The sequence below is a fragment of the Mobula hypostoma genome, chromosome 13 (genome assembly GCF_963921235.1).
Source record: "Mobula hypostoma chromosome 13, sMobHyp1.1, whole genome shotgun sequence".
Classification (NCBI taxonomy): Eukaryota; Metazoa; Chordata; class Chondrichthyes; order Myliobatiformes; family Myliobatidae; genus Mobula; species Mobula hypostoma.
Window position 1 is genome coordinate 80,915,169 of NC_086109.1, and position 24,373 is coordinate 80,939,541.

At 40.6% G+C, this 24,373-nt stretch overlaps 1 protein-coding gene across 1 annotated transcript in view; it reads right to left on the minus strand.

Annotated features, from left to right (window-relative positions):
- ntrk3a (neurotrophic tyrosine kinase, receptor, type 3a) overlaps positions 1-24,373 on the minus strand; it is a 983,676-nt gene that overhangs the window by 67,386 nt on the left and 891,917 nt on the right. Inside the window, exons 13-14 of the mRNA XM_063066043.1 lie at positions 23,789-23,919; positions 20,942-21,114 (exon numbers count right to left, since the gene is read on the minus strand). Of these exons, the coding sequence (XP_062922113.1) occupies positions 20,942-21,114; positions 23,789-23,919 (304 nt within the window). The remainder of the gene's footprint in view (positions 1-20,941; positions 21,115-23,788; positions 23,920-24,373) is intronic.

Genomic DNA, 24,373 nt, shown 5'->3' on the forward strand with positions numbered 1-24,373 from the left:
TCTTACTAACTTGATTGATTTTTTTGATGAGATGATGAGGGTGATTGAAGAAGGTAGAGCTGAGAATATTGCCTACATTGATTTTAGTAAGGAGTTTGACAAGGTCCCTCATGGGAGGCTCATCCAGAAGATTAAGATGCATGGGATCCATGGTGAATAGACCTTTTGGATTCAGACCTGGCCTGCCCATTGACGACTGAGTGAAGTGGCTGAAGAGGCTTATTCTAGCAGGAGGTCTGCAGGGATGTGTTTGTGATGCGTATAAGTGACCTGGATGAAAATGTAGATGGGTTAGTAAGTTTGCAGATGATACGAAGATTGGTGGTGTTGTGGATAGTGTAGATGACTGGCAAAGTATACATCGGGATAGAGATCAGTTACAGTAATGGATGGAGAAATAGCAGATGAAATTTAACCCGACCAAATGTGAAGTATTGCACTTTGGTAGATAGAATGTAAAGAGACAATACACTGTTAAGGCAAGATCCCTGGAAGTGTTGATGAGAATAGTGATTTTGGGGTCCAAGTTCATAGCTTCCTGAAAGTGGCTACACAGGGGGTTAAGAAGGCATATGGAATGCTTGGCTTTATTAGTCGAGGCATTGAGTTCAAAGGTCAGGAATCCATGTTGCAGCTTTCTGTCAATACTCCAGAGTTAGGCTGCATCTGGAGTATTGCATACAGTTCTGGCCACCCCATTGTGGGAATTATATCAAGGCTTTGGAGAGGGGTGCAGAAGAGATTTGCTAGGATGTTGCCTAGATTAGAGGGTATGTGCTATAAGGAAAGGTTGTTTACTCTGGAGCCACAGGGGCTGAGCGGAGATCGGATAGAGGTTTATAAGATAGAGGCATAGACAGAGTAGACAGACGGTATCTTCTTTCAAAGGCTGAAATGTCTAATGCCAAAGGATATGTATTAAAGGCAAGAGGGGATCATTTCAAAGGAGATGTGAGGGTTAAGTTTTTTACACAGAGAATGGTGGATGCCTGGAATGCGCTGCTTGGGGTAGTGGTGGAGGCAGAAACATTACAGACTTTTAAGAGACATTTAGATAGACACATGAATGTGAGGAAACTGGAAGGATTGTGTGGGCAGAAGAAGTTAGTTTAGTTAGCCATTTGATTGCTAATTTAATTGGTTCGGCACAACATTGTGGGCCAAAGGACCCACCCTATGCTGTACTGTTCTATGCTCTACGTTCCAAAACATAGAAACATATTGATTACATTCAAGACCAACATAGTCTGAGGATGGGCTGCAGCCCACATGTATCACCGATATTTCTGGCATCAACATAGCAAGCCCACTACTTACTATCCCTGACCAGAACATTTTTGGAACGTGGGAGCAAACTGGAGCACCCAGAGGAACCCGTGCAGTCACGGGGAGAATGTACAAACTCCTTAGAGACATTGGCAGGAACCAAACCCTGATCACGATTGCCGACGCTGTAGAGTGTTGCGTGAACGACTACGCAACCGTGCTGCGCTACCACTTAAAAAGAAATCAAGCCAAAAAAAAAAGCATTTTTAATATAAGTGCGGCGTTGTTTTCTGGGTAAATTGACTGATGGAGTATATTACAAGAAAATACTTGATCTATCTCTATTGGTAATTTTCATGATAATGGTGTTGAAACAGAATCAGAACTAGGTTGAATATCACTGGCATATGTCGTGAAATATGGTTTTGTGAAAACGTACAGAGTCGATGCATTTGCTTAAAATAAAGATCCGTTTCCCTTTCCAATGCCAGACTCAGCTTTGTCAGCTGTAAAGATCAATATATTTTATAGATATCTAGAACTCTGTTACACTTCGGAGATCTTTAGAACATAGAACAGCACAGAAACAGGCCCTTCAGCCTTCGGCCTCCTGTCCCATGATCCTCTCATATCCCTTTTGCCAATCAACTGTCCAGCTCTTGGCTCCATTCCTTCCTCTCCTGTCTTCTCCTATCATTTTGGATCTCCCCCTCCCCCTCCCACTTTCAAATCTCTTACTAGCTCTTCTTTCAGTTAGTCCTGACGAAGGGTCTCGGCCCGAAACGTCGACTGTACCTCGTCCTAGAGATGCTGCCTGGCCTACTGCGTCCACCAGCAACTTTGATGTGTGTTGCTTGAACTTCCGACATCTGCAGATTTCCTCGTGTTTGCCCTTCAGCCCACAGTGCCTGTGCTGACCATGATGCTAATTTAAATTAAACCCTCCTGCCTGCACAGGATCCATACCTGTCCACGCTCTGCATGTTCATGTCCTTGTCCAAATGCCTCTTCAGTACCTCTACCATGTCTGCTTCCACCACCATCCCTGGCAGTGCAACTTTAAAATTATCACAATTGATTTACAATTAATAATATTGACTTAACCATTCTAATAAACAATTATGTTAATCTCATCTAAAATATATATACTCTTAGAAAATTGTCTTCCACCTTCCAAACTGCGGTCCTGCAATCCCCATTGAAGTTAATGGCATCCCAGAACTGGTGCTTAATCTAAACTGGGAGATAATCACCTCCAGTGTAATTGCAAGAGCCCTTTCAGCTACATTGTCCAGCAACCCCCGATTTAACCCTGCCCTAAACACAAGACAATTTCCGATGACCAGTTATTCTACCAGAGGAAACGCACACGTTGATGGGGAGAATGGACAAACTCCTACAGGCAGCGGTGGGAATTGAACCTGGGTCCCTAATACTGTAGAGTGTTGTGCTAGCCATATGCTACCATGCTGCGCTCAGCTCCAACGCTAAACTCCAGAGGCCGAATGAGTTGAAAGATGCAGCCGCCGGTTCCATCAGTAAATTTGAGATTTCAGCATGTAATAGCTTACAGCCTTTTTAATGTTTAAACACCAGCTGCATCCATCCCACTGTATTCAGGAGGGGTTTCACTTTATCCCTGAATGCTTGAGTACTGAGTTCTTGTTTACTCTGCAAAGCCAGCAAAAGGGATTAAAAAAATGTGCAAAAACAGAGTGTACCACCAACATTGGTTCAGTACCTTTTGCTGCAAGTAAAAATTTCACTTTGGGAGCAGCAGCTGCCTCCAGGTCCATTCGAAGCAGCCTTCACAATTCCGCAATCCATACAGAATCTAGTGAGGTTTATTAGGTAAGAACATACTGCATGCTGGCATGCCACATGTTTAAAAGTGGAAATTTGAAAAGTGCTGCTGATCCATTAGGAGTGAAAGTGGGATAAAACATGTAATTACAGGCATACAATTTCATATAATTGTCTTCAGACCCACCGTTAAAGCAGTTGGTAAGAAAATAACAACGAAGTAAATCAGTCAATCTCCCGCCATCTCATGGCGATTATCATTCTGTTTACATTTCCAAGTGATGGGGTGACAACTAAATGATAATCAAATGTAAGTGTCACAAAGGAATGTATGATATTGGCCAATGAATTGGCAACTGACATATCAAACAGTTCATGTAATAAAAGAGAGTGCTATTTCACTGGGGAATAAACGGTATGGGAAAATTTCCAGAGAGTGTGGAGAACAATGAGTGTAGAAGAGATGCCTTGATTCATCACAAATTGGATCACTATGAGAAAAAGTGTTTGAAATCTGAACCAAAAGGAACTTTTGATCGCAACATTACAAACTGAATAGGTGAATGATTCAGACCGGTTATTCATTTCATTTCTTCTGAACAGGCTTGACCGCATCCTGTCTTTGAATTTCTGATTTCGACCAGAATTTGTGAGTGTCAGGTAGTTCAAAGTGACTTTCTTCAGCTATATATACAATTAAAAAAGTAATTACTGTTTAGTTGTACTATGCATATTTCTCAGATATTATGTCAGTGAATAAAAATGCCTTGTTCTCTCTACTACCATCAGGACAGAGGTACGGAAGCCTGAAGGGACACACTGAGTGATTCAGGAATAGCTTCTTCCCCTCTGCTGTCCAATTTCAGAATGGACACTGAACCCATGAACACTAAAGGCAGCATGATGTTAATGAGTGCACACAATCTTTACTGGCATAGATTGTATCTAAACCTGACCTGTGCATTCAGAAACCTCAGACAAGCCTGTGGCTATTAGTGCAATTTCTTCGCAGAACCAGCAATCGCTGATCGGGGTTCGATTCCCGCCACTGTCTGTAAGGAGCATATATGTTCTCCCCTTGAGTGCATGGGTTTCCTTCAGCTGCTCTGGTTTCCTCGCACATTGCAAAAGCGGATGGGTAGGATTAGCGAGATGTGGGCCTGATATTTGGGAAGCGTGGCGACTCTTGCAGGTTGCTAGTGTAAACGCAGACGCAAATGACACATTTCGCATTTGATGGACAAAGCTTATGTGCGGAAACCCTTACAAGACCAAAGAGATGACTGTGGAGTTTAGGAAGGTGTAGGGTGACCACTCCTCACTGCACATACACAGCTCCTCTGTGGAGAGAGTTAGGAGCACCAAGTTTCTGGGAGTGCCCGTAAATGTACAATCTCACCAGGTCCCTCGACATCTCCTCTTTGATCAAGGAAGCTCAGCGGTGTCATCACTTCCTGAGGAAATTGAGGTGAGTGAGGCTCCCTACCCAAACTCTAACCAAAGTTTACAGGAGCACCATTGAGAGTATCCAGACCAGCTGAGTCATTGAGTATGGGAATTGCAAGGAATCTGACCACATCCTTACAAAGCATTGAGCGGGGGCTGCTGAGGGGACTATCAGGATCTCTCTTCTACCCATTATAGATATTTATCAGGAGCACTGCACATGCAGGGTCCTTAGCCTTGCAAATGAATCTTCCCATCCATCCACCAATCTCTGACCTCCCCTACCATCAGGCAGGAGGTACCACAGCATTAGGACAAGAACTGTTAGGATGGGAAAAAAGCTTCTACTCCTGGGCAGTAAGACTGCCAAACTTCCTGCCACCACCCAGATCTTACCATGTATGAAGAGCCACTGCTTACTTTTTAATTTTGTATCAGATATGCACCTTATTACTTGTTAATTTAATTGTGGTAATATTACTTTATGTGTTTTGTATGTGAGCTATATGTACTGTGTTGTGCAACTTGATTCAGAGAAACATTGTCTCATTTGAAAGGCAATAAACTTGAGCTTGCATAAGCAACACACACATGCTGAAGTGTTACACACGTAGCTGCAGCAGCTCCAATAATCAGCAGATTTGGAAACAGATGCTGTTTTCATTGCTTCTGTCATTTAGGAAGCTGCACCGTAGTGACATTGAGCTGTGGAACAAGATGTCAAACACTAATCAGAGACCAACTGAACCAATTAATAAGTCATTTCGCTGTTGCATTGAGAAGCCAGCATTAATCACAAACAGCTTTCAAAGTGTGAAAAACCCATCAGAAGATCAGTGCAAGAAAAAGAACAGTGTACATGCCACAATAAAATCACTTGTAGAAGACATGCAGTACTGCAGTCTTGGGTTTGATTCATGAGGTGAACCAAAACACCAGGTTTACTATTAATGCTTGGTGTGGTTTTAGCAATCCATCCAGGTAGCACCATATCATGCTGTAAGTACAATGAATTGCTGAGGCAGACATTGGAAATGGATTCTGAAAGAAGAACTGGCCCATTAGCTAAAAATCAGTACAGGAGCCTTAGGTCCCTCACCACCAGTTTCAGGAGCAGTTATTATCCTTCAACCATCAGGCTCCTGAATAAGCATAGATAATTTCACTCACTTCAACGCTGAACCGATTCTACACCCAAGGACTAACTTTCAAGGACTTTGCAAATCAGGTTCTCCGTTTTTAGTTATTTATTTATCTATTTATTTATTGCTATTATATTTTTCTATTTGCACAATTTCCCACAACCTAGACTCAGTCAAGGACTCTTCATCTCATGTTCTTGATCTTTATTACATATTTATAGTACAATAATATAGTACTAATAATAATTATTATTATTATTCAGTTATTATTATTTATTTTTTCTCAGTTCAAGCTAGTAAAACCTGAGGTACCAGTATAGCCAAGCACACTTATTTCTCAATTGCTAGGAACTTTCAGACTATTCTAATGGTGCTTAGTGTCATGGCTTTCTGAAGATTTACATAGATATTACTGTGTAGCCCTAGTTGCTTAATGCTATTGTGTAGTGTCTTTGGGATGATACCAGTTGTAGATGTCACTATTGGGACAATGTATACCTTGCTCATATTCCAAAGCCTTTTAATTTCCTCTTTCAATTCAGCGTATTTCTGGTGTTTTTCACATTGATTTCTTTAGGTTATGTGAGTTTGGAATGGATATATTGTTAAATAAGTTGTTCTTGTTTGTTTATTCTGTATTATTAATCAGTATCCAGATGGTTATTATGGATTGTCCTATCTGTAATAACTGATCAGTCATAACATAATTTGTGGTATTCTGACTCTAAAGCTGGATCAGGCTTGCATTTTGAGTAAGGTGTGATATTATTATTATTATTATTATTATTTATCTTTCTTTTAGCACTTGTACAATTTGCTGTCTTTTGCACATTGGTTGTCTGTCCTGTTTGGTGCAGTCCTTCATTAATTCTATTGTGTTTCTTGTGTTTACTGTGAATGCCCACAAGAAAATGAATCTCAGGATTGTATATGTTGGCAAATATATACTTTGATTATACATTTACTTTGAACTTTGAACTGTGTCTTTGTTTGCAAGTTAGTTATTTGTCAGTCTGTGTGAGTAGTTTTTCATTGATTCTATTGTATTTCTTTGTTCTGCTGTGACTGCCTGCAAAGAATGAATTTCTAAGTAGTATACGGTACTTTGATGATAAATTTTTTACTTTGTACTTTGAAGTATATCTTTGATACTTGCCTGCACCAATACAGTGACCAGTACAATTCAGCCAGCGGTCTGTACTTCTGGTTCATCATATTACTGAGTATAATTGACATTTGCAAAGTAGGTGCTACCTGCCTGGAGATCTGAGAACTACACATCCCACCCATCTCAGTTTTACTACTGAACAAATTCAACCTTGAACCTGGTCAGAGTAAAGTGTCTCGACCTGAAATTATGCTCCCTCTTCTTGAGCACGTCCTTTATTAGCTGAAATTACACTTTGCTTGACAGCGACATTGCAATGACACCAGGAAATGATCATTAAGAGACTTTAATTGTATCATAAGAATTGAAATAATGTAATGCATCATGAATTCCTAGCCTTTTTGTGGCAAATAACCATTCTGTAATTGTTAAAGCCTTGTTATGGTCTCTTTTTAATCTCTTTTCTGTTGATCAGTCATATCTTCTATGAGGATTGCAATAAATAGGGAACATGGGACTGCATCTTAAGCTGCACAAGTACTGACTGTTTGCACAGCCCACTGTATTCTCAGCAAACTGCACCTGCACTCTGCTTCTTTCTGGCTCCCAGCCTTTGGGTCAACTCCAGAAACAATCATGATCTCATTCCTCCACATCAATGTTAACACACAGCTTTTAATTTTTTTTTTGTATTGGAAGCAAATTTCTAGTACAAAAACACTAATATTTACTAAACATTAGTGGGCATGTGCAAAATTAAAATTTAGAAGAAATAATGGAAAGTTTTTTTTTATCTCCAGTGAGCTGAGTTAAAAGAGGCACCAGTTACATTATTTAAGCCTGATGTGATGGTTTGGATGGTGGGGTGGAGATACGTCTCTACCAAAGGAGGTGTAAGGTGCTCCTTCCCTCCACTAGCCTGCAAGTCCCCCTTGGGCAAGGTGTAGCACCTGCTTAGCCCCATCGATCAGGGTGACATGCAGCCATGGGAGCAGGTGGTGAATGGTCGTATGAGCAGTTGATGCATATCACCAGTCCTCCTTCTGCGACCACTGACACCAGGCTGACAATCCCTGAAGAGTATTGATAATGGCTTGTAAAGGCACTGCCCAGAAGGAGTCAATGACAAACCACTTCTGCAGAAAAATTTGCCATAGACAATCATGGTCATGGAAAAACCATGGTCACCCATGTCATATGACACCGCGCATAACGAATGAATGTATGAATGTACGAACGTGATAGTTCTGTCACTACCATGCAGCATTGATTTGAGGGTGGTCATACTATAGATTCACCAGAGTCATACTACAGTTAAAGGTTAAGTATTGTGGATAGGATATATAGAATGAGCAAAAATAGAAAATCATAAACACATCTGTAGATGCTGGAAATCCAGACTAATACACACAAAATGCTGGAAGATCTGAGCAGGTCAGGCAGCTCCACAAAGAGGAATTAATATTCAGCATCTCAGGTCAAGGTGCTTTATCAGGACTGGAAAGGAAAGGGGAAGAAGCCAGAATAGGAAGGTGGGGTGAGGGGGTAAGGAGTACAGGCTGGCAGGGGAGAGGTGATAAGTTCCCAGGAAGAACATGCTGCTGTGATAGCTGCTGGAAAAACAATTAGTGTGTCAGGCTGTATCCTTGAAAGGAGAAACATTCAATGCTTTGGATCTGTGACCATTGGTCAGAACTGGTGTGGGAGTCATGACAAAAGCAAGGGCTAAGATAATGTGCAGGCAAGAATAATTTACAGAGAGTGAGAGGGCAATGCGGGCAAGAGAGTACTTTTAAGATCATAGCTTCATTTTGCACAGCATGGGACCAGCCATTTGGCATACAGTACCAAGACAACATTAGGATGCAGACAAAGGATTCTAGGGTGAGACTTATTATTGGTCAGCTACTTTACTAAGTCTGAAGTATTATTCGCCTGTAGCACATAGATTCTATTGGCTGTCAATACCTCTATTCTCGTAGTGTGATTGGTGATTGATGATGCAAATAAGGAATTTGAACATCCACAAGGTTACCAATTGGTCAATTTTTGTATAAAAATGCCATTCCTTCATTCAATCTTTAAAATAGTTTGATGATAAGGGGTTGGGCTGTCTTCTTGTGCACAGGTAAATAGAATATGATTGGGGAATCTGTCCAATAAATCAGCGAAGACACTGGGAAAGAGAGAGATGCAGATGCTCTTTCCAGTGATGCAATCTGTCTAGGTGAGTCTTACTGCATTTTCTAGTTCTGTTTCAAATTTCCAGCATCTGCAGTTTGATTTTTGGATTTTAATATGTAAAACAAACACATATTCTTGGGAGCATAGGAGGTGCAGTGATGTGAGTGATGTGAGAATTCAGTAAAAGGTGACGCAGAGAAATAGCTAGTAGATCTGTGCCATGGTGCTCTAGTGATCTAAGTTCAATCCCGACCACCAATGTTATTGGTGTAGGGTGGATACATTCTCCCTGGGACTGCGTGAGGTTCCTCCATGTACTCCTGTTTACCCACATGCCAAAGATGTGTTGGTCAGTCGGACAATTGGCCCCTTGTGTGTAGGTTAGCGTAATGGATTGGTAGTGTGTGGGATGAGTTGATGGGAATTTGGGAAGTATAAAAATGGGACATGTGGAAAAAGATGATAATGGGCAGCACAGATTTGATGGGCCGAATATCCTGATGCTGTACCACTTCACTTGACTATAACTTTCTAGATTTGCAGATTTATACTTACATACATTTATGGTTCTATTTTTGTTTTTTTTTAATTTACTTTTTAGCTGGTTTGGCACAACTTTGTGGGCCAGAAAGCTTGTTCCTGTGCTATGCTGTTCTGTGTTCTATACCACAAGCCAAGGTACCTGTCTAGGCTGATCTCATTTGCATTTGTCCCATATACCTCCAAGATTTATTTATCCACGCACTCAACCAAATGATTTTTAAATGTCATAATTGTACCTGCCTCACCCACTTCCTCTGGCAGCTTGTTCTATGTTCCTGCCATTCTCTGTATGAAAAACTTGCCCCTCCAATGCCCATTAAAACTTTCCCGTCTTGCGTTAAACCTATGCCCTCTAGTTTAAGAATTCTAAGTGACCCAAAATGCATCACTTTGCATTTGTTGAGTTAAATTCCTTCTGCCATTCCACTGTCCACCTTCCTAGTTGACCTATATCTTACGGAAGCCTTAGACATTATTCTTTGCCATCCATTACACCACTAATTTTGGTAATCTGAAAGCTGACTAATAATCTATCTGCGTTCTAATCCAAGTTATTAATAGAACAGTGAACCTAGCACTGAATCTTAAAGCACACCATTAGTCACAGGCCTCCAATCCTAAAAACAACCCTCCACTAATACCCTTTGCTTCCTACCACCAAGCCAATTTTGTATCCTGTTAGCTCACTCACCCATGTCTTCTAATCTTCAGACCAATCTACTGTGCCAGAACTTGCTGAGGGATTTGCAGAAGTCTATGTAAACAATCCCCACAACATTTCCCTCATCAATCCTCTTGGATACCTCTTCAAGAGACCTGATTTCCCACATGTAAAGCCACGATGACGTTTCCTAAATTGGTCTTTGCATTTCCAAATGCAAATAAGTTCTATCTCTCAAAATTCCTTCCAAAAGCTTTATGACCTTTGGGAATGCACAGTACTGTGCAAAAGTCTTAGGCACCCTAGCTGCACATACATGCCTCAGATTTTTACATAGTACTGCAGCAATTTTATTATAACAATTTTATTATATTTAAAAAAAAATAAAACAAATTTCACGACATGTGTGAGTGATGATAATCCTGATTCTGATATGAGACTCTATTGTGGACTAAGAGTGGGAGGGAGAGGGGAATCATGGTTGGGAAAAGGAGAAGAGAGAGGGGAAGAATTACGAGAGAGATATTCTGTAGTAATAAATAAACCGATTGTTTGGAATCAAATGACCTGGCCTGGTGTCTCAGGGCTGGGTGTTTCTGCACCCATGCCAAACTCCATCCCTGGCACACCTTCTCTTCCACCTGTCACACATCCCTCCAACCTAACCATTCCCAATATCCTTTGCTCCTACCAGATTTACTCGCTCTCCGCTCCATGTTGACAAATACAGTACAGTGCAAATGTCTTAGGCATCTCAGCTATATAAATGTATCTAAGACTTTTGCACAGTACTGTATTTGTCAACATGGTGCGAAGAGTGAGCTTGTATTTGAAAAACAAAGAGAAAATCTGTAGATGCTGGAAATCCAAGCAACACACACACAAAAGTCCAGTCGCCATTTCAGGCTGAGACCCTTCATCAGACCGGGAGAAAAAAGATGAAATATCAGAATAAGACTCTTTTTTTTTTCCTCCAGTCCTGATGAAGGTCGACTGTACTCTTCTCCATAGATGCTGCCAGGCCTACTGAGTTCCTCCAGTATTTTGTGTGTGGAGCTTTTGTGCTTGTCAAGGTACTTGTAAGATGAGCAAGGAATTTTTCTTTCACCCTAAAAAGAACATCTGTCAGAAGTTCCAATAATACTTTCTATAAACTGTAATTGATTTAAATTATTCACAAACTTCACACCTTCAAATCTGAGATTACTATTAACTCGCTGATAAAACTTTGCCTGTCAGTGATACGGGTGTGGGCTGGGTCTGAGCATATACCAGAATTTCTGAGTATTTGGTGCCTTCACGAGTTGCCCACCAATTCAGGGGACCTCCCATCAATCAGGCTGATCTTCCCTGACATTTGAAAAAACAAATAGACAACGTCATTACTTTTTCATCTGAAACTTTGTCGATCACTTCCTTTGAATAAACTGTGATGGTCTCCCTCCTATAAATTATGAAGGTTTTGTTTCCTTTAGAATCAGAGATATATGTCAAAAGGACATTAAAGATTCTCATTGGAGAGGCAAGGGATTATTTAATTCATTCACAAGATATGGATGTTGTGAGCAAGACCTGAATTTATTACCGATTCCTACATGTCCCTGAAAAGAGAGGTTTGATGGGGCAAGGGCCGGCTACATATGTAGCAAAGGGTCTAGGTGATGTAGGCCAGACACAGTAAAGAAGGCCGATTACATTATCTAAAGGATGTTACCATAATTCAGTCATTCCATCATTGACGTTATTGAGATACAACATTTTTAATTTCAGATTAATTTATTTAAGTAACCCAGTAGTCATGGTCTCTCCATCACTAGTTCAAACCTCTGGAAACTAGGTCAGAAACATGACTACTGAAGAGATAGGGGCTGACAGCTGATAGCAAAGGACTGTGATTAGACAGACAAAAGAAAGACATCAAAGAGGTAGAAGATCAATATCAGGGATGCAGAAAGCTTCTGTTGGAGAGATAGCACATACCACATTCAATCCACATCCTGAGTTTTGCACACTTCAACATCAATCCCAGAATGGACCTGAAGCAAAGCGGTCATCACTAGTTGTTGAGAAATATGCAATAATAGCTATAGTCCTAACTAAGCCCATAGACAGTGATCCAGTTGAACTCTGTTTAGACTGGCAGTAAGTTCCTGATGCCTCAGTATTGGGTTGCATTCAGTGTGCACAAAGTAGATGAGGGGTTCCCGAACTCTCTTATGCCATGGACCAATGCCATTCAGCAAGGGGTCCGTGCCCAGGTTGGCAATCCCTGAGATAGAGGCAATAATTATGAATAAATTCAGACCCCATAGTGGTCTGAATTTCAGTGATGCCGAAGAATGTCTCTACTCTTAGTCTAGACCTGCCCGAAAGTGCAAAGGCCCACAGTGTTCAAAGGAATAGCTTGTGCAAGTGAGCATAACATGTGATGTTATGGGACATTATGGCCGGCTGGTGGTGTCGTGCCATCCGCACAAGACTTCAAGGTGAATGATGCCGGGTTTGCACCTGGCTGGCTCCTTGCATGTTTTTCATCCGTGCTGGGTTGAACATCGAGCTAGCAACTCGGCCTCATTAATAACAGACAAAGTAGTAATGAAATGGCAAGGGTGCCACCCGAGGCACCACAAGGCGCTGAGAGGAACAACAAATATGGTCCATAATCAGCAACCTCTGCCTATTGGAGCATTCAGTAGGCCAGTCATACAATTCCGAAGAACAGTTCCACAGTTCCAATCTGAGTGCAATTATGTCTGAGTGCACCAATCTTACGATGGGCTTGGTAGAGATGAGTGTAGGTCCCTGGTTGGGTACTGTCAGGAGAATTGAGATGTTTCAAAGTGAATAAACCTCATATTTATCAATATTAAAATCCATCTGCCAAGCTTGCCTAGTTGGTTCATTTATTTGCAATTTTGCAATTAGATAAATGTGCTTAATATGATTTCCATGAATGCTATTAATCTCCATGAGATTATTTATCTGGCCAGATGGGGTAGCATCAACAACAAATTATATAATATTTCAAGTTTTCTCCTCATAATATCTGAGCACCAGGAACAGCAGTGACCTGGAACGAACCGCTTCAGAACTGTGCTAGTCAGAACTTTTCTTAATTATTATCAACTTCCGTTTCCTATTCCCAGATCAGTTTTCAGCTCAGTTAACTAATTCGCCAATATTTCCATGAACTTTGATTAGTGCTAAAAGCCTCGCGTGTGGAACTTAATTAAATTGATATTGAAAATCCAATTAAATTATAGCCACTAGATATCCCTGCTCCATTAATCCAGTTAACTCTTCCACAGTCTTTTTACTGGAGAGTCCAGAATGAGCATTTTGCACTCCCAAGCCATGCTAAGTTCATCAATATATTTCTCCTCCAAATGTTGGCACAATTGGTCTATTCCCTCCACTGTGATATTACTATTCCAAAACACAGTGTCCTCCTAATTTTTAATCAACTTCTAACCCATAGCCTGGTTTTGCCCTGAATTCCCTGAGTACTCTTTTGTATATCATCCACATGCAACTTTAACAAATGCCTTTTAGTTATCTAACTCCACCAACAGAAGCATGGACCAAAACTCACTGTGATGTTACTTCTAAAAGATGGATCAGACAGGATCATTCCCAGTTCATGGAGTACATTGTGTCTGAGTAATCTCTATCCGTGGTGTTCCTGTTTTAAGCAAGCAGCCTGGAAGGCAATTGGCATTTTGGCCTTTATTGTGAGTGAATGATACAAGAAAGTATTTACATAGACAATTATACAATTATATAATGAAATAATTATACAATTATAATATTGTCTATGTACATTTAGTGGCCACTCTATTAAGTACAGCTGGTCGTTAAAGCAAATATGTAATCAGCCAATCACCTGACAGCAACTCAATGCATAAAAGCATGCAGACATGATCAAGAGGTTCCGTTATTGTTCTGACAAAATATCAGAGTAGGGGTGAAATGTGATCTAAAGTGATTTTGACCATGGAATGATTGTTGGTGCCAGACGGGATGGTTTGAGTAGCCTAGAAACTGCTGAATTTCTGGGATTTTCACTCACAGCAGTTTTCCAGAGTTTACAGAGAATGGTGCGAAAACAAAAAAAAAAAAAGTCCAGTGAGTGGCAGTTCTGTGGATGAAAATGCCTTGTTAGTGAGAGAGATTGGAAGAAAATGGCCAGACTGGTTCAAGCTGACAGAAAGGTGACAGTAACTCAAATAACCACACATTACACCATAGGTTTACATAAAAACATCTCTGAGTGCACATGTTGAATCTTGAAGTGGATGGGCTACAGCAGCAGAAGAACATGAACATAAACTCGGTGACCACTTCCTTAGGTATAGGGGGTTCCTACTAAAGTGATCAGTGGGTCTAGATAACAGTTATTTGTTTGTACATTGAGTTTTATAGGATTGATTTTGTATTTATATTCATTGTGTGTTTTTCTTTCTGTTTTCTTATTGTGTTCCTTATCCTTATTGTGGTTACTTAAGGCTGTCATAGCCAGGGAAGGTAGTGGGGAAGAAGCTCCCACTACTTATTCAATGTTTCCAATGGCATGAATTTCAAATAGCCTCTGACAAATCCAAGGGGAGGGTACTAGTTCAACTAAGTATTTCCAGAAATGAGTATTACAAATCCAAAGAAGTAATAGTCGTGTTGCCTAAAAATGAAAACCTTAACTTGAAACTGGGTGGCCTCCTGAACCATTTAAGGGGGGCATGTATAGCAATTTAGAATCAGACACACTGATGAACCTGGAGACAAAAGTAGGCCAGAACTTCTATCTTTGTACTGCCTCTGCAGAGTATCAGTGAACCAGAGGGATTTTTATAACAATCTGGTCATTTCATGATCACATTGACAAACGCCAGCTTTATATTCCCCATTTATTTATTTACTTGAATTTAAGTTCTGAGTTCCTAAGAAGGGATTTGAACACGTGGCTCTGGACCAATAGACCATGTTTTTGCATGTTGGTTCAGTAAATTAACCACTGCTATCAGACCCTTGTGGGATCAAGCTGACAAACCAGAACCCTTGACTGAGAATCAGGAGGCATAAGTTTTAATTATTTATTGGCTTGTCTGTTGAAGAAATGCAAAGAAACTAGATAAAAATATGGAATATATAAAAAAAACTAAACAGTACTGAGCATATTGAACTGCATTAAAACTCATCTCGTTCATTGATGTTCCTTAAGTTAAGGAGGTCCCAAATTCTATAAATTCTGCAGTTCTGATCACTTACCTACAGGAAAGATATCAATAAATTGGAAAGCGTTCGGAAAAACATTACGAGGATGTTGCTGGGACTTGAGGACCTCATTTATAGGGCAAGGTCGAGGAGTGCATGAGAACAAAGGATGATATTATAGAGATATATTAAATTATAAGGGGCATAAATAGGGAGAATGCATGCAGCATTTTTCCTTATCAGGATGGTGAGACTAGAACTAGAGTCTCATGGGTTTAGGGTGAAAGGTGAAGTATTTAAGGGGAATCTGATTGGGGAAGTTCTTCATTCAGAAGGTGGTGAGATTTGAACAAGATGCTAATGGAAATGGTAGATGGGGGCTCATTTGTAACATTTAAGAGAGGGTTGGATAGGTACATGGATGAAAGAGGTATGGAGGGTTAGGATCTGGGTGCAGATAGTGAATATATCCAGTTATGGGAAAAGCCATCCCCATCATTGAGCACATCCACATGGAGAGCTGTCGCAGGAAAGCAGTATCCATCATTAAGACCCCCCACCACCCACGCCATACTGTCTTCTCACCGCTTCCATCAGGAAGATGGTACAGGAACCTCAGGACTCACATTATCAGGCTGAGGAACAGTTACTACCCATAGCTGTCGGGCTCTTGAACCAGAGGGGATAACATCACTCAACTTCAATCGCGCCATCACTGAACTGGACTCACTTTCAAGGACTTTTCATTTCATGTTCTTGATATTTATTGCTTAATTATTTATTATTATAATTTATTATTATTTCTTTAATTTTTCTTTTGTATTTGATAGTTTGTTGACTTTTGTTTATCTACTCTTTTTGGTGTGGTATTTCTTCAATCCTGTTTTGTTTCTTGGATTTACTAAGTATGCCCTCAAGAAAACAAATCTCGGGGTTGTATATGGTGACATATATGCACTTTAATGATAAATTTACCTTGAACTTTGAGGTAGTTGGGACTAGGAAGACCAGGCTGGCACTGACAGGATGATTCAAATGGCCTGTTTCTGTGTTGTAGTGCTCTAGTACTCTATAAGCTTATTGAATTTCTACATCCAGTGGTAAATGTGGCTAAAGACTCTTTTGTCTATGCTCTGAGGTGTCCCAGTAACCCACTCAGTTACAAAGGCAAGTAGCATAGGCCAACTGCCAAGCCCTGAGTTTTGTCTCCAGCCCACAGCATCAATGGAAGAGCAGTGAGCAGACAAGGAGGAGAAGAAAAGAAAAATGAAATGAAAGAAGAAATCTCCAATAAGCAAAGCGGCTGCTGTCAACTCAAAGGTGAGCAGCAATTGTCCCGTTCAGTCATGCCAGTTATTCATTGAGTGATGATGAAGCCAAACAATCGAACAAGTAATGGAATCATTTCATTCAGTTAACCGCTTTTCACGCTCCATACAAACCTCCTGCTATTCCCATTCATTTATCATTTATTCCAATTTCAATCTCCCCATTGAGAGCCTCGTAACAAATGCAAGTTCTGACTATGTGTCAAACCTCTTTTCCAAGCTGTGAGACTTCTGAATACCCTGCACATTACTGGGTGCACATCCAGTAAACATTATTTATGATGCCAGAGGCATTATACCATTGTATACTTAACTATATGTCATATATGGACTTTATATCAACTTGTACATCCGCAGATCTTTTTAAATTATCTGTTAATATTATCTTGTTAATATTACTTCATGTGATGTATGTACTGTGCACCTTGGTCCAGAGGGACTTTGTTTCATTTAGCTGTATACATGTGTATGGTTGAATGACAATAGACTTGAACTTGAAACCATTTTGAATAGGGTTGATGGGCTTGGAGAGAATGCGCCTGGTGGGGAAGTAAATGTACAGGTCCTTAAATTTTGGAGGGTTATCTTTGCACATCCTGAACGTCTTCTGGTGATTGTGAGCATACAAGTCTGCGATCTCACCAGATTACTGCGGAGTGTCATGCTCCCCTTATCCCTGGAAACGTGTGCCTGGAGACCCCACCGGACGGTCAAGTGTCAACATTTCATGCAAGGGATGTTTGGCCAGTTGCTGTGGGTCTCCTCTATTAATACTAACCATTACGATATGAATGGCCCTTGTTGTCTTGAACCTCCTGCAATTACTGCACTGAAGTATCAACAAAACCTATAATTATTGAAAAGGAATTATTCAACATGCTTGTTACTTAAACCTTCCTATTGGATTATTATTGAGGCTTTGCAAAGGAAACTGTTCCAATCAATGAAAATAAAGCCTATAATAGTTAATAATATTCCATATCCATTTACAACATCAAATTAAAAGCCTGTTATTTATTTTGGAATATTTTCAGCTTTATCTTAATTAATCATCAGGAAGGATACCAAAAGTCCCTGGCTCATATGGAAACTCTCAGCAAGAAGGACTGTTTCCATTAGAAACAAGGCCTGAGAAATGCAAAGTACAAAGGGTGCACTGTTGGAACTGTGTTCAGCGGTCAAATTAACATGTACACTTGCTCATTAATGCAAATATATAAACAGCCAATCGTGTGGCAGCAACTCAATACATAAAAACATGCAGACATGGTCAAGCGGTTCAGTTGTTGTTGAGACCAAACATCAGAAGGAGGGAGAAATGTGATCTTAGTGACTTTGACTACAGAAAGACTGTTGATGCCAGATGAGGTGGATTGAGTATCTCAGAAATTTCTGATCTCCTGGGATTTTCACACCCAAAAGTCTCTGAAGTTTACAGGGAATGGTGCAAAAAACAAAAAAAAAAAATCCAGTGAGCGGTAGTTCTGTGTGTGAAAACACCTTGATAATGAGAGAGGTCAGAGGAGAATGGCTGGAAAGTTCAAATTAACAGGAAGGCGACAGTAACCCAAGTAACCATCTATTACATCAGTAGTGTGCAGATGAGCACCATCTCTGAATGCACAATACGTTGAACATTGAAGTGGATGGGTTGCAGCAGAAAAGACCACAAAAGTGCATTTAGTGGAGATGTTATTAAGTACAGGAGGTGCCTAATAAATTGGCCACTGAGTTTAAGTCACAGCAACTCAAAGATGTTGCAGTGAGATCTATTGCATGCTGCTATAAAATGGAAAATGATATTAAACAAAAGATGATGCAGAATCCTCCTGGAACACATCCTTGTCGAACAGATGTCAGTGCCGAGACATTTTTGTGGTTGCTGTCAGACTTCATCAAACCCACAGTAAAAGGATAATAAGTGTTGGGAAAAAATGCAATCGATATTTATGCTAGGCTGCACCACAAACAAATTTAACATTTAATGCAAGCCAAAATTAAATTACCTGGCTCTGCTGCTTTACATTAAACATAGAATGTTTTATTTTTTTCCCTCATTTTTAAAGCAATTTCTGCAGTTGTTTACATTGGATGCCGAAAATCAATTCTGTGAGCTACTTGAATTGTGCTAGTGATTTAATCATTGGTGCAGTGTAAGAGGAATATTAATTCTCTCTTTCGCACTGAAAAGCATTGGAATGGGAGTTAAAATGAAAGCACTATACTTATAACTCATTTTCCAATCCCACAGATATTTTAATATCTTCAGCTGGGTGACTTATCCACTTGACTCGTTTGTGGGCCATGTGTAAACCTAGAGACCGTTCACATGGGTAGGCTAGCAACGCAATTTTAGTGCTTCACTAAGCAGTCAGGCAACTGACACAGTCCGCCCAGTAGGCACAAAGCTGTCAACCTGTCAGGTAAAGGCTATCATTGTGAGTTCATAGTATGATCTCTTAAAGAAGGTATAAACATTGTCCAAAGCTACTTTTGATATATTGCCATCAATTGTAATCTGTAGCTAAACCGTGACTTGAACCACAAACGCAAAAGACTCCCAGATGCTGGAATTACAACAGAGCAACACACATAAAACGCTGGAGGAGCTCATAAGGTTAGGCAGCGTCAATGGAAATGGATAAAAGCCAATGTTTTTGGCTGAGACTATTCATCAGGGCTGAAAATGAAGGAGGAAAATGCCAGAAGGATGGGGAGGGGAAGAAGGACAATCTAGAACGTGGGTGGAGGGACGATGAAGTAAGAAGCTGGGAGATGATAGGAAGAAAAGGCAAAGGGCTGAAGAAGGAGGAATATGATAGGAGAGGAGAGGGAAAGAGGAAGGGCCCCAGATGGAGGTGATAGGCAGGTGAGGAGAAGAGGTAAGAGGCCAGAGTGGGGAATTGAAGAAGAGGGAATGGTGGAAGGGAAAAAACATCACCAGATATTGGAGAAATTGATGTTCATGCCATCAGGTTGGAGGCTACCTAGACGGAATATGAAGTGTTGCTCCTCCAACCAGAGAGTGGCCTCATCGTGACAGAAGGGGAGGCCATGGGCCGACATGTGGGAATGGGAATGGGGATAGGAGCAACACACACAAGTTCCTTTGGAAGTACAGCATGGGAACTGGCCTTTCCAACCCAACGTGCCCACACCACTGAATGACACCAATGTGACCAATTCCTCGCCTAGCCCATGTACCCTTGGAATGTGGAAGGAAACCCATATAATCAATAAGGCGATGCTTGAGATATTCTCAGCCGCAATGTCAACTGCTTATTCCCCTCCACAGATGCTGGCTGACCTGCTGAGTTCATCCAGCATTTTGTTTGTGTTACTTCTTTAATGACCATGTTGTCTGAACAATGAATGGAAACTGACCACAAAACTAACAAGCCAGTGACTGGAAACCAACAATATTATAAACTGAGGGCAAACTGACTATAACCTATTGGGCAGTGATTTAAATAGTGGCACAGACTTCCTAGATCCTTGATCGTGGCTGCACATTGTCCAAGAAATGACTTCACCTACGAGCACGGCATCTGACGTAAGAGTAGTACCGTGGGTGCACATTAATTCATTTCTTTAACTTGCATCCATTTAGAACAGGGGTGGGGAGGAATTTCTTTAGCCAGAGAGTGGCGAGTCTGTGGAATTCATTGCCACATACGGCTGTGGAGGCCAAGTCATGGAGTATTTAAAGTGGAGGCTGATCGGCACTCGATTAGTAATGGCGTCAAAGGTTGCAAGGAGGAGACGGGAGAATGGGGTTGAGAGGGATAGTAAATCAGTCGTGATGCAATGCTGGAGCAGACTCGATGGCTGAATGGCCTAATTCTGCTCTCGAGTCTCATGCTTGAGACTCTTCCCACATTATTGAACCCGCACCCCCCCCGTCAACCCCTTGAACAGTTTGTTTCTTCCACTCGATATGAGGAGACTTACAGACTCAGACTGACAACACTTATTAAGATGAATCATGGATAAACATCAAACCATCATGCAGAGATGCTGAAATTCATTCATTTCAACACAATTATTCTGAAACCAGCATCTGCTGTACATTCTGCAATTAAATTAAAACCTATTATCTAATCTCGAATGCTCACAATTAAAAACTTCAGAATGTAAGGCATTAAATAAATTAAATTAGCAGCTCTGAAAAAAATGCCTCTGGATATCTTCTGTTATCTGTTGTTTGAAATGCACCATTGCTGTTGCTATGACTTGTGGATAGTGCACTCACCTGAGGAACTTGTTCAAATCTCCATTCTTCATGTATTCAAAGACCATGATGAGGGGATCTCCATCCACACAGACCCCATAGAACTTCACAATGTGCTCATGACGGAGATTGGTGAGGAGCTCCGCTTCTCTCTGGAAATCTTTCCTCGCAGAGACGGTGGCATCTTTCAAAGTCTGGAAGGGATGGACAGAGTATGAGATGGTAAGATTGCTTCAATCATCGTTTGTGAAAGTAAGCCAGTTTAAGTCTCTGTCGTTCACTAGCTGGACCTGAACCTGAATTATTGCATTCAATGCTGTGAAGGATTTAAAGGCTAGAGAAGGTGCAGAGGAAATTCACTGGGGTAGCGCTGAGTACAAGCAAGTTCAGTCGCATGGTAGAAGGAAGTACATGGTTCAGTACAAAAAAAGTTTCCGTCAGGGAAGAGTCTGTGTAGCATCAATGCCATGATCACCTGACTCAAATACAGTTACTTCCTCAAGCCATCAGGCTGATCAACATCTCCCACCTTTACCCAGTAACCCATCCCATCACACACCCTACCACCACTACTTTCAGAAACAGCTTATGCAGAGATACTCCTGTGCCTAGCATTACTCTATATACAGTCTATGCATATAAGCTTATCTTATATATTTGCATTTATTGTGTCATTAATACTTATTATGTTTTTATTATCCTGCATCAATTCTTGAGTACAATCATTTCATTCTCCTTTACACTTGTGTATTGAAGAATGACAATAGACAATCTTGAATCTTGAATGGAGTCCAGGCAAGTTGACATTCTTCATTTATTATGTGGTTTAGGAAGAGATTTAATAGAAAACTTCAAAGTGACAGGGGTTATGATGGAAGTGACTGAGGGACACTTCCCAGTGCAGGATGGTCAGTAACTAAAGGATATCGATTTACTGCAATGGGCAAAAAGAATTGGGACAAGTTTCAAATTATTTTTAGCTAAACAGTAGTATTTATGCTCTGGAATGCACTACCTGAAATGTCAGTGTAATTAGATGTATTAATATATTTCAAAAGAGTAATGGATCCCATGTTTGAAAACAAAGTACAGTGGATTCCAGTTAATTGGGCAATCGATTAACCAGGGCAGCCCTTTATATGGGACAACTCTTAAAGAACAAAAACATATCAAGAAAATTGCTGAGATTCCCTTAATTTATTTTGGGACTCTATGCCACTTTATTGGGACAGGAGGCTGCTGCTGAACAGGGGTAACTAGCATCAGTTATGCGCACTTGTGTGTCCATAAGACACTGCACTGTGCTCAGAGCAAACAGTTTTTAAACAATGTCACTTGTGTGTGTTTGCGTTCAAAAAGCAGTGATTTTTGTCACTTATAGTAGGGAATAAATAAGCAGTAAGACAATTCAGAACTGTTTTGCTCACGGTGGTTTCAAGCATTTGGGCATGGAGATGCCAGAGACGGCCAGGAGTAAAAATGAAACTATTTCACTACTTCAACAAGTTAGAAACAGCAAGGAATTTGAAGGTATCGGCAATCATCTTGAATGTTATAATGAAAGATTTGGAGGATGCAGTCATCAGTAGCATTGTATGAAGGCAGTCCATTATCTGTACTAGCTGTCTGTACTGATTTTGTTCATTCCTCTGTCAATAACATTAGAATCTAATACGCAGTTTTATAGTACTGTAGTGATGTTGTTAGTATTCTAATTTGTTCTGTATTTTATTTAAATATATCATTTGTTACTCAGTATGTCCTTTTTTATATTTTTTAATCCATATCCATGAAACTTGAGCTAATTGGTGCAGCCACTTAATTGGGCGAAAATGTACTGATCCCAATGTGTTCCAATTAAACAAATCCATTGTATTTGCAGGTTAATGGGAGAGAACAAGAAAATGGGAATAACTATATTTCTCTTTTAAACAGCTGGCCATGCATAATGGCTCAAATGGCCTCTTCCTGTGAGTTATGGTTCCATAAGTAGATTCCACAACATTTCCCAAAATGTGATGAGGTATTTAGCACATGGCAGTACAGACACTTCACTCTATGATGTTGTGCCAAGCTTATAACCTACTGCAATATCAATCTAACCCTTCCCTCCTATGTAGCCCTCCATATTTCTTTCATCCATGTGCCTATTTATGAGTTTCTTAAATGACCCTAATGTATTTACCTCCAGCAGTGCACTCCATGCACCCACCATTCTCTGTATATCTGTCTCTGACATCTCCCCATAATTTCCTCCAAATACCTTAAAATTATGGCATCTTATTAGCCACTGCTGCCCTAGGAAAAGCTGCTGGCTCTCCACTCCAGCTATGCCTCCTATCATCTTGTATATCTCAATCAAGTTGCCTTTCATCCTCCTTTGCTTCAAAGTGAAAAGCCCTAGCTTTCTCAACCTACCTTTGTAAGACATTTTCTCTAATGGTGGCAAATCTCTTCTGCAGCCTCTCTAAAGCTTCCACATCCTTCCTATAATAAGGCAACCAGACCTGAACACAAGACTCAAGCAGCTTCAAGAAGCTTTCCCTGTCATTCTGTAACCTGCTGCAGCTGCCAATTGGTACGATCCCTCCATAACTAACGTTAAGGACTGAGAGAGAGCCCATCGCAGTCCAAGCCCAATGTTGTAGGATTCAGGTGTGTCTCTCTCAAGAAATAAAATGAGGGCCAGTGTCTTGTTTGATTTCGGGACAAAGGATCAGGGAAAATATTTGATACTCAACACTTGGTTATAAATCTTAATCTGGATGAAAAGCCAGCATTAATTTCAATTTGCAACAATTAATAAAGATGAATTTTAGATAAATTGGTGAATTAGATGCTCAGCTGTGAGACACATAGCACACTCACCTTAACTGCCACCAGCATCTTGTCCTTGGTTGGGCTCAGATTGTAACATTCAGCCAAGAAAACTTTCCCAAATGCTCCCTCGCCCAGCTCACGCTTCAGAACAATATCTCTCCTCTTGATATGCTGTACATCTGTGACGGCAAACAAGACAGTGACTGTCCGAGGTTGAGATTCGCATCATTGGTTAGATACCAGCACTAAATCGTGGCATATCTGAATATAATTGGTAAGAAAGTAATCATTGCAATTACGGCAACCTTAATTCAATTTGCCAGATTATCCAGCATACACACAAGGAAACATCAATAGGCAAGCAATAACATCAGGAGTGTATAGATCATTGTTCAACTACCCATTCTTTTGGAAGCATTTCCTAGTCTTGTTCAGTATACAAGGACTCCTGATTTAAGAAATGATTGCTGGTTTAGATTTTTGCCTGGGATTGTTTGGCTCAGGAAGGAACTTACCCCTTCTCATCTTCTCACCTGCCCATTACCACCCCACCTCCGCTGCGTTTAGTGTCCCTCCTCCTTTCCTTTCTCCCATGACCCATTGTCCTCTCCTATCAAATTCCCAAATTTTTCA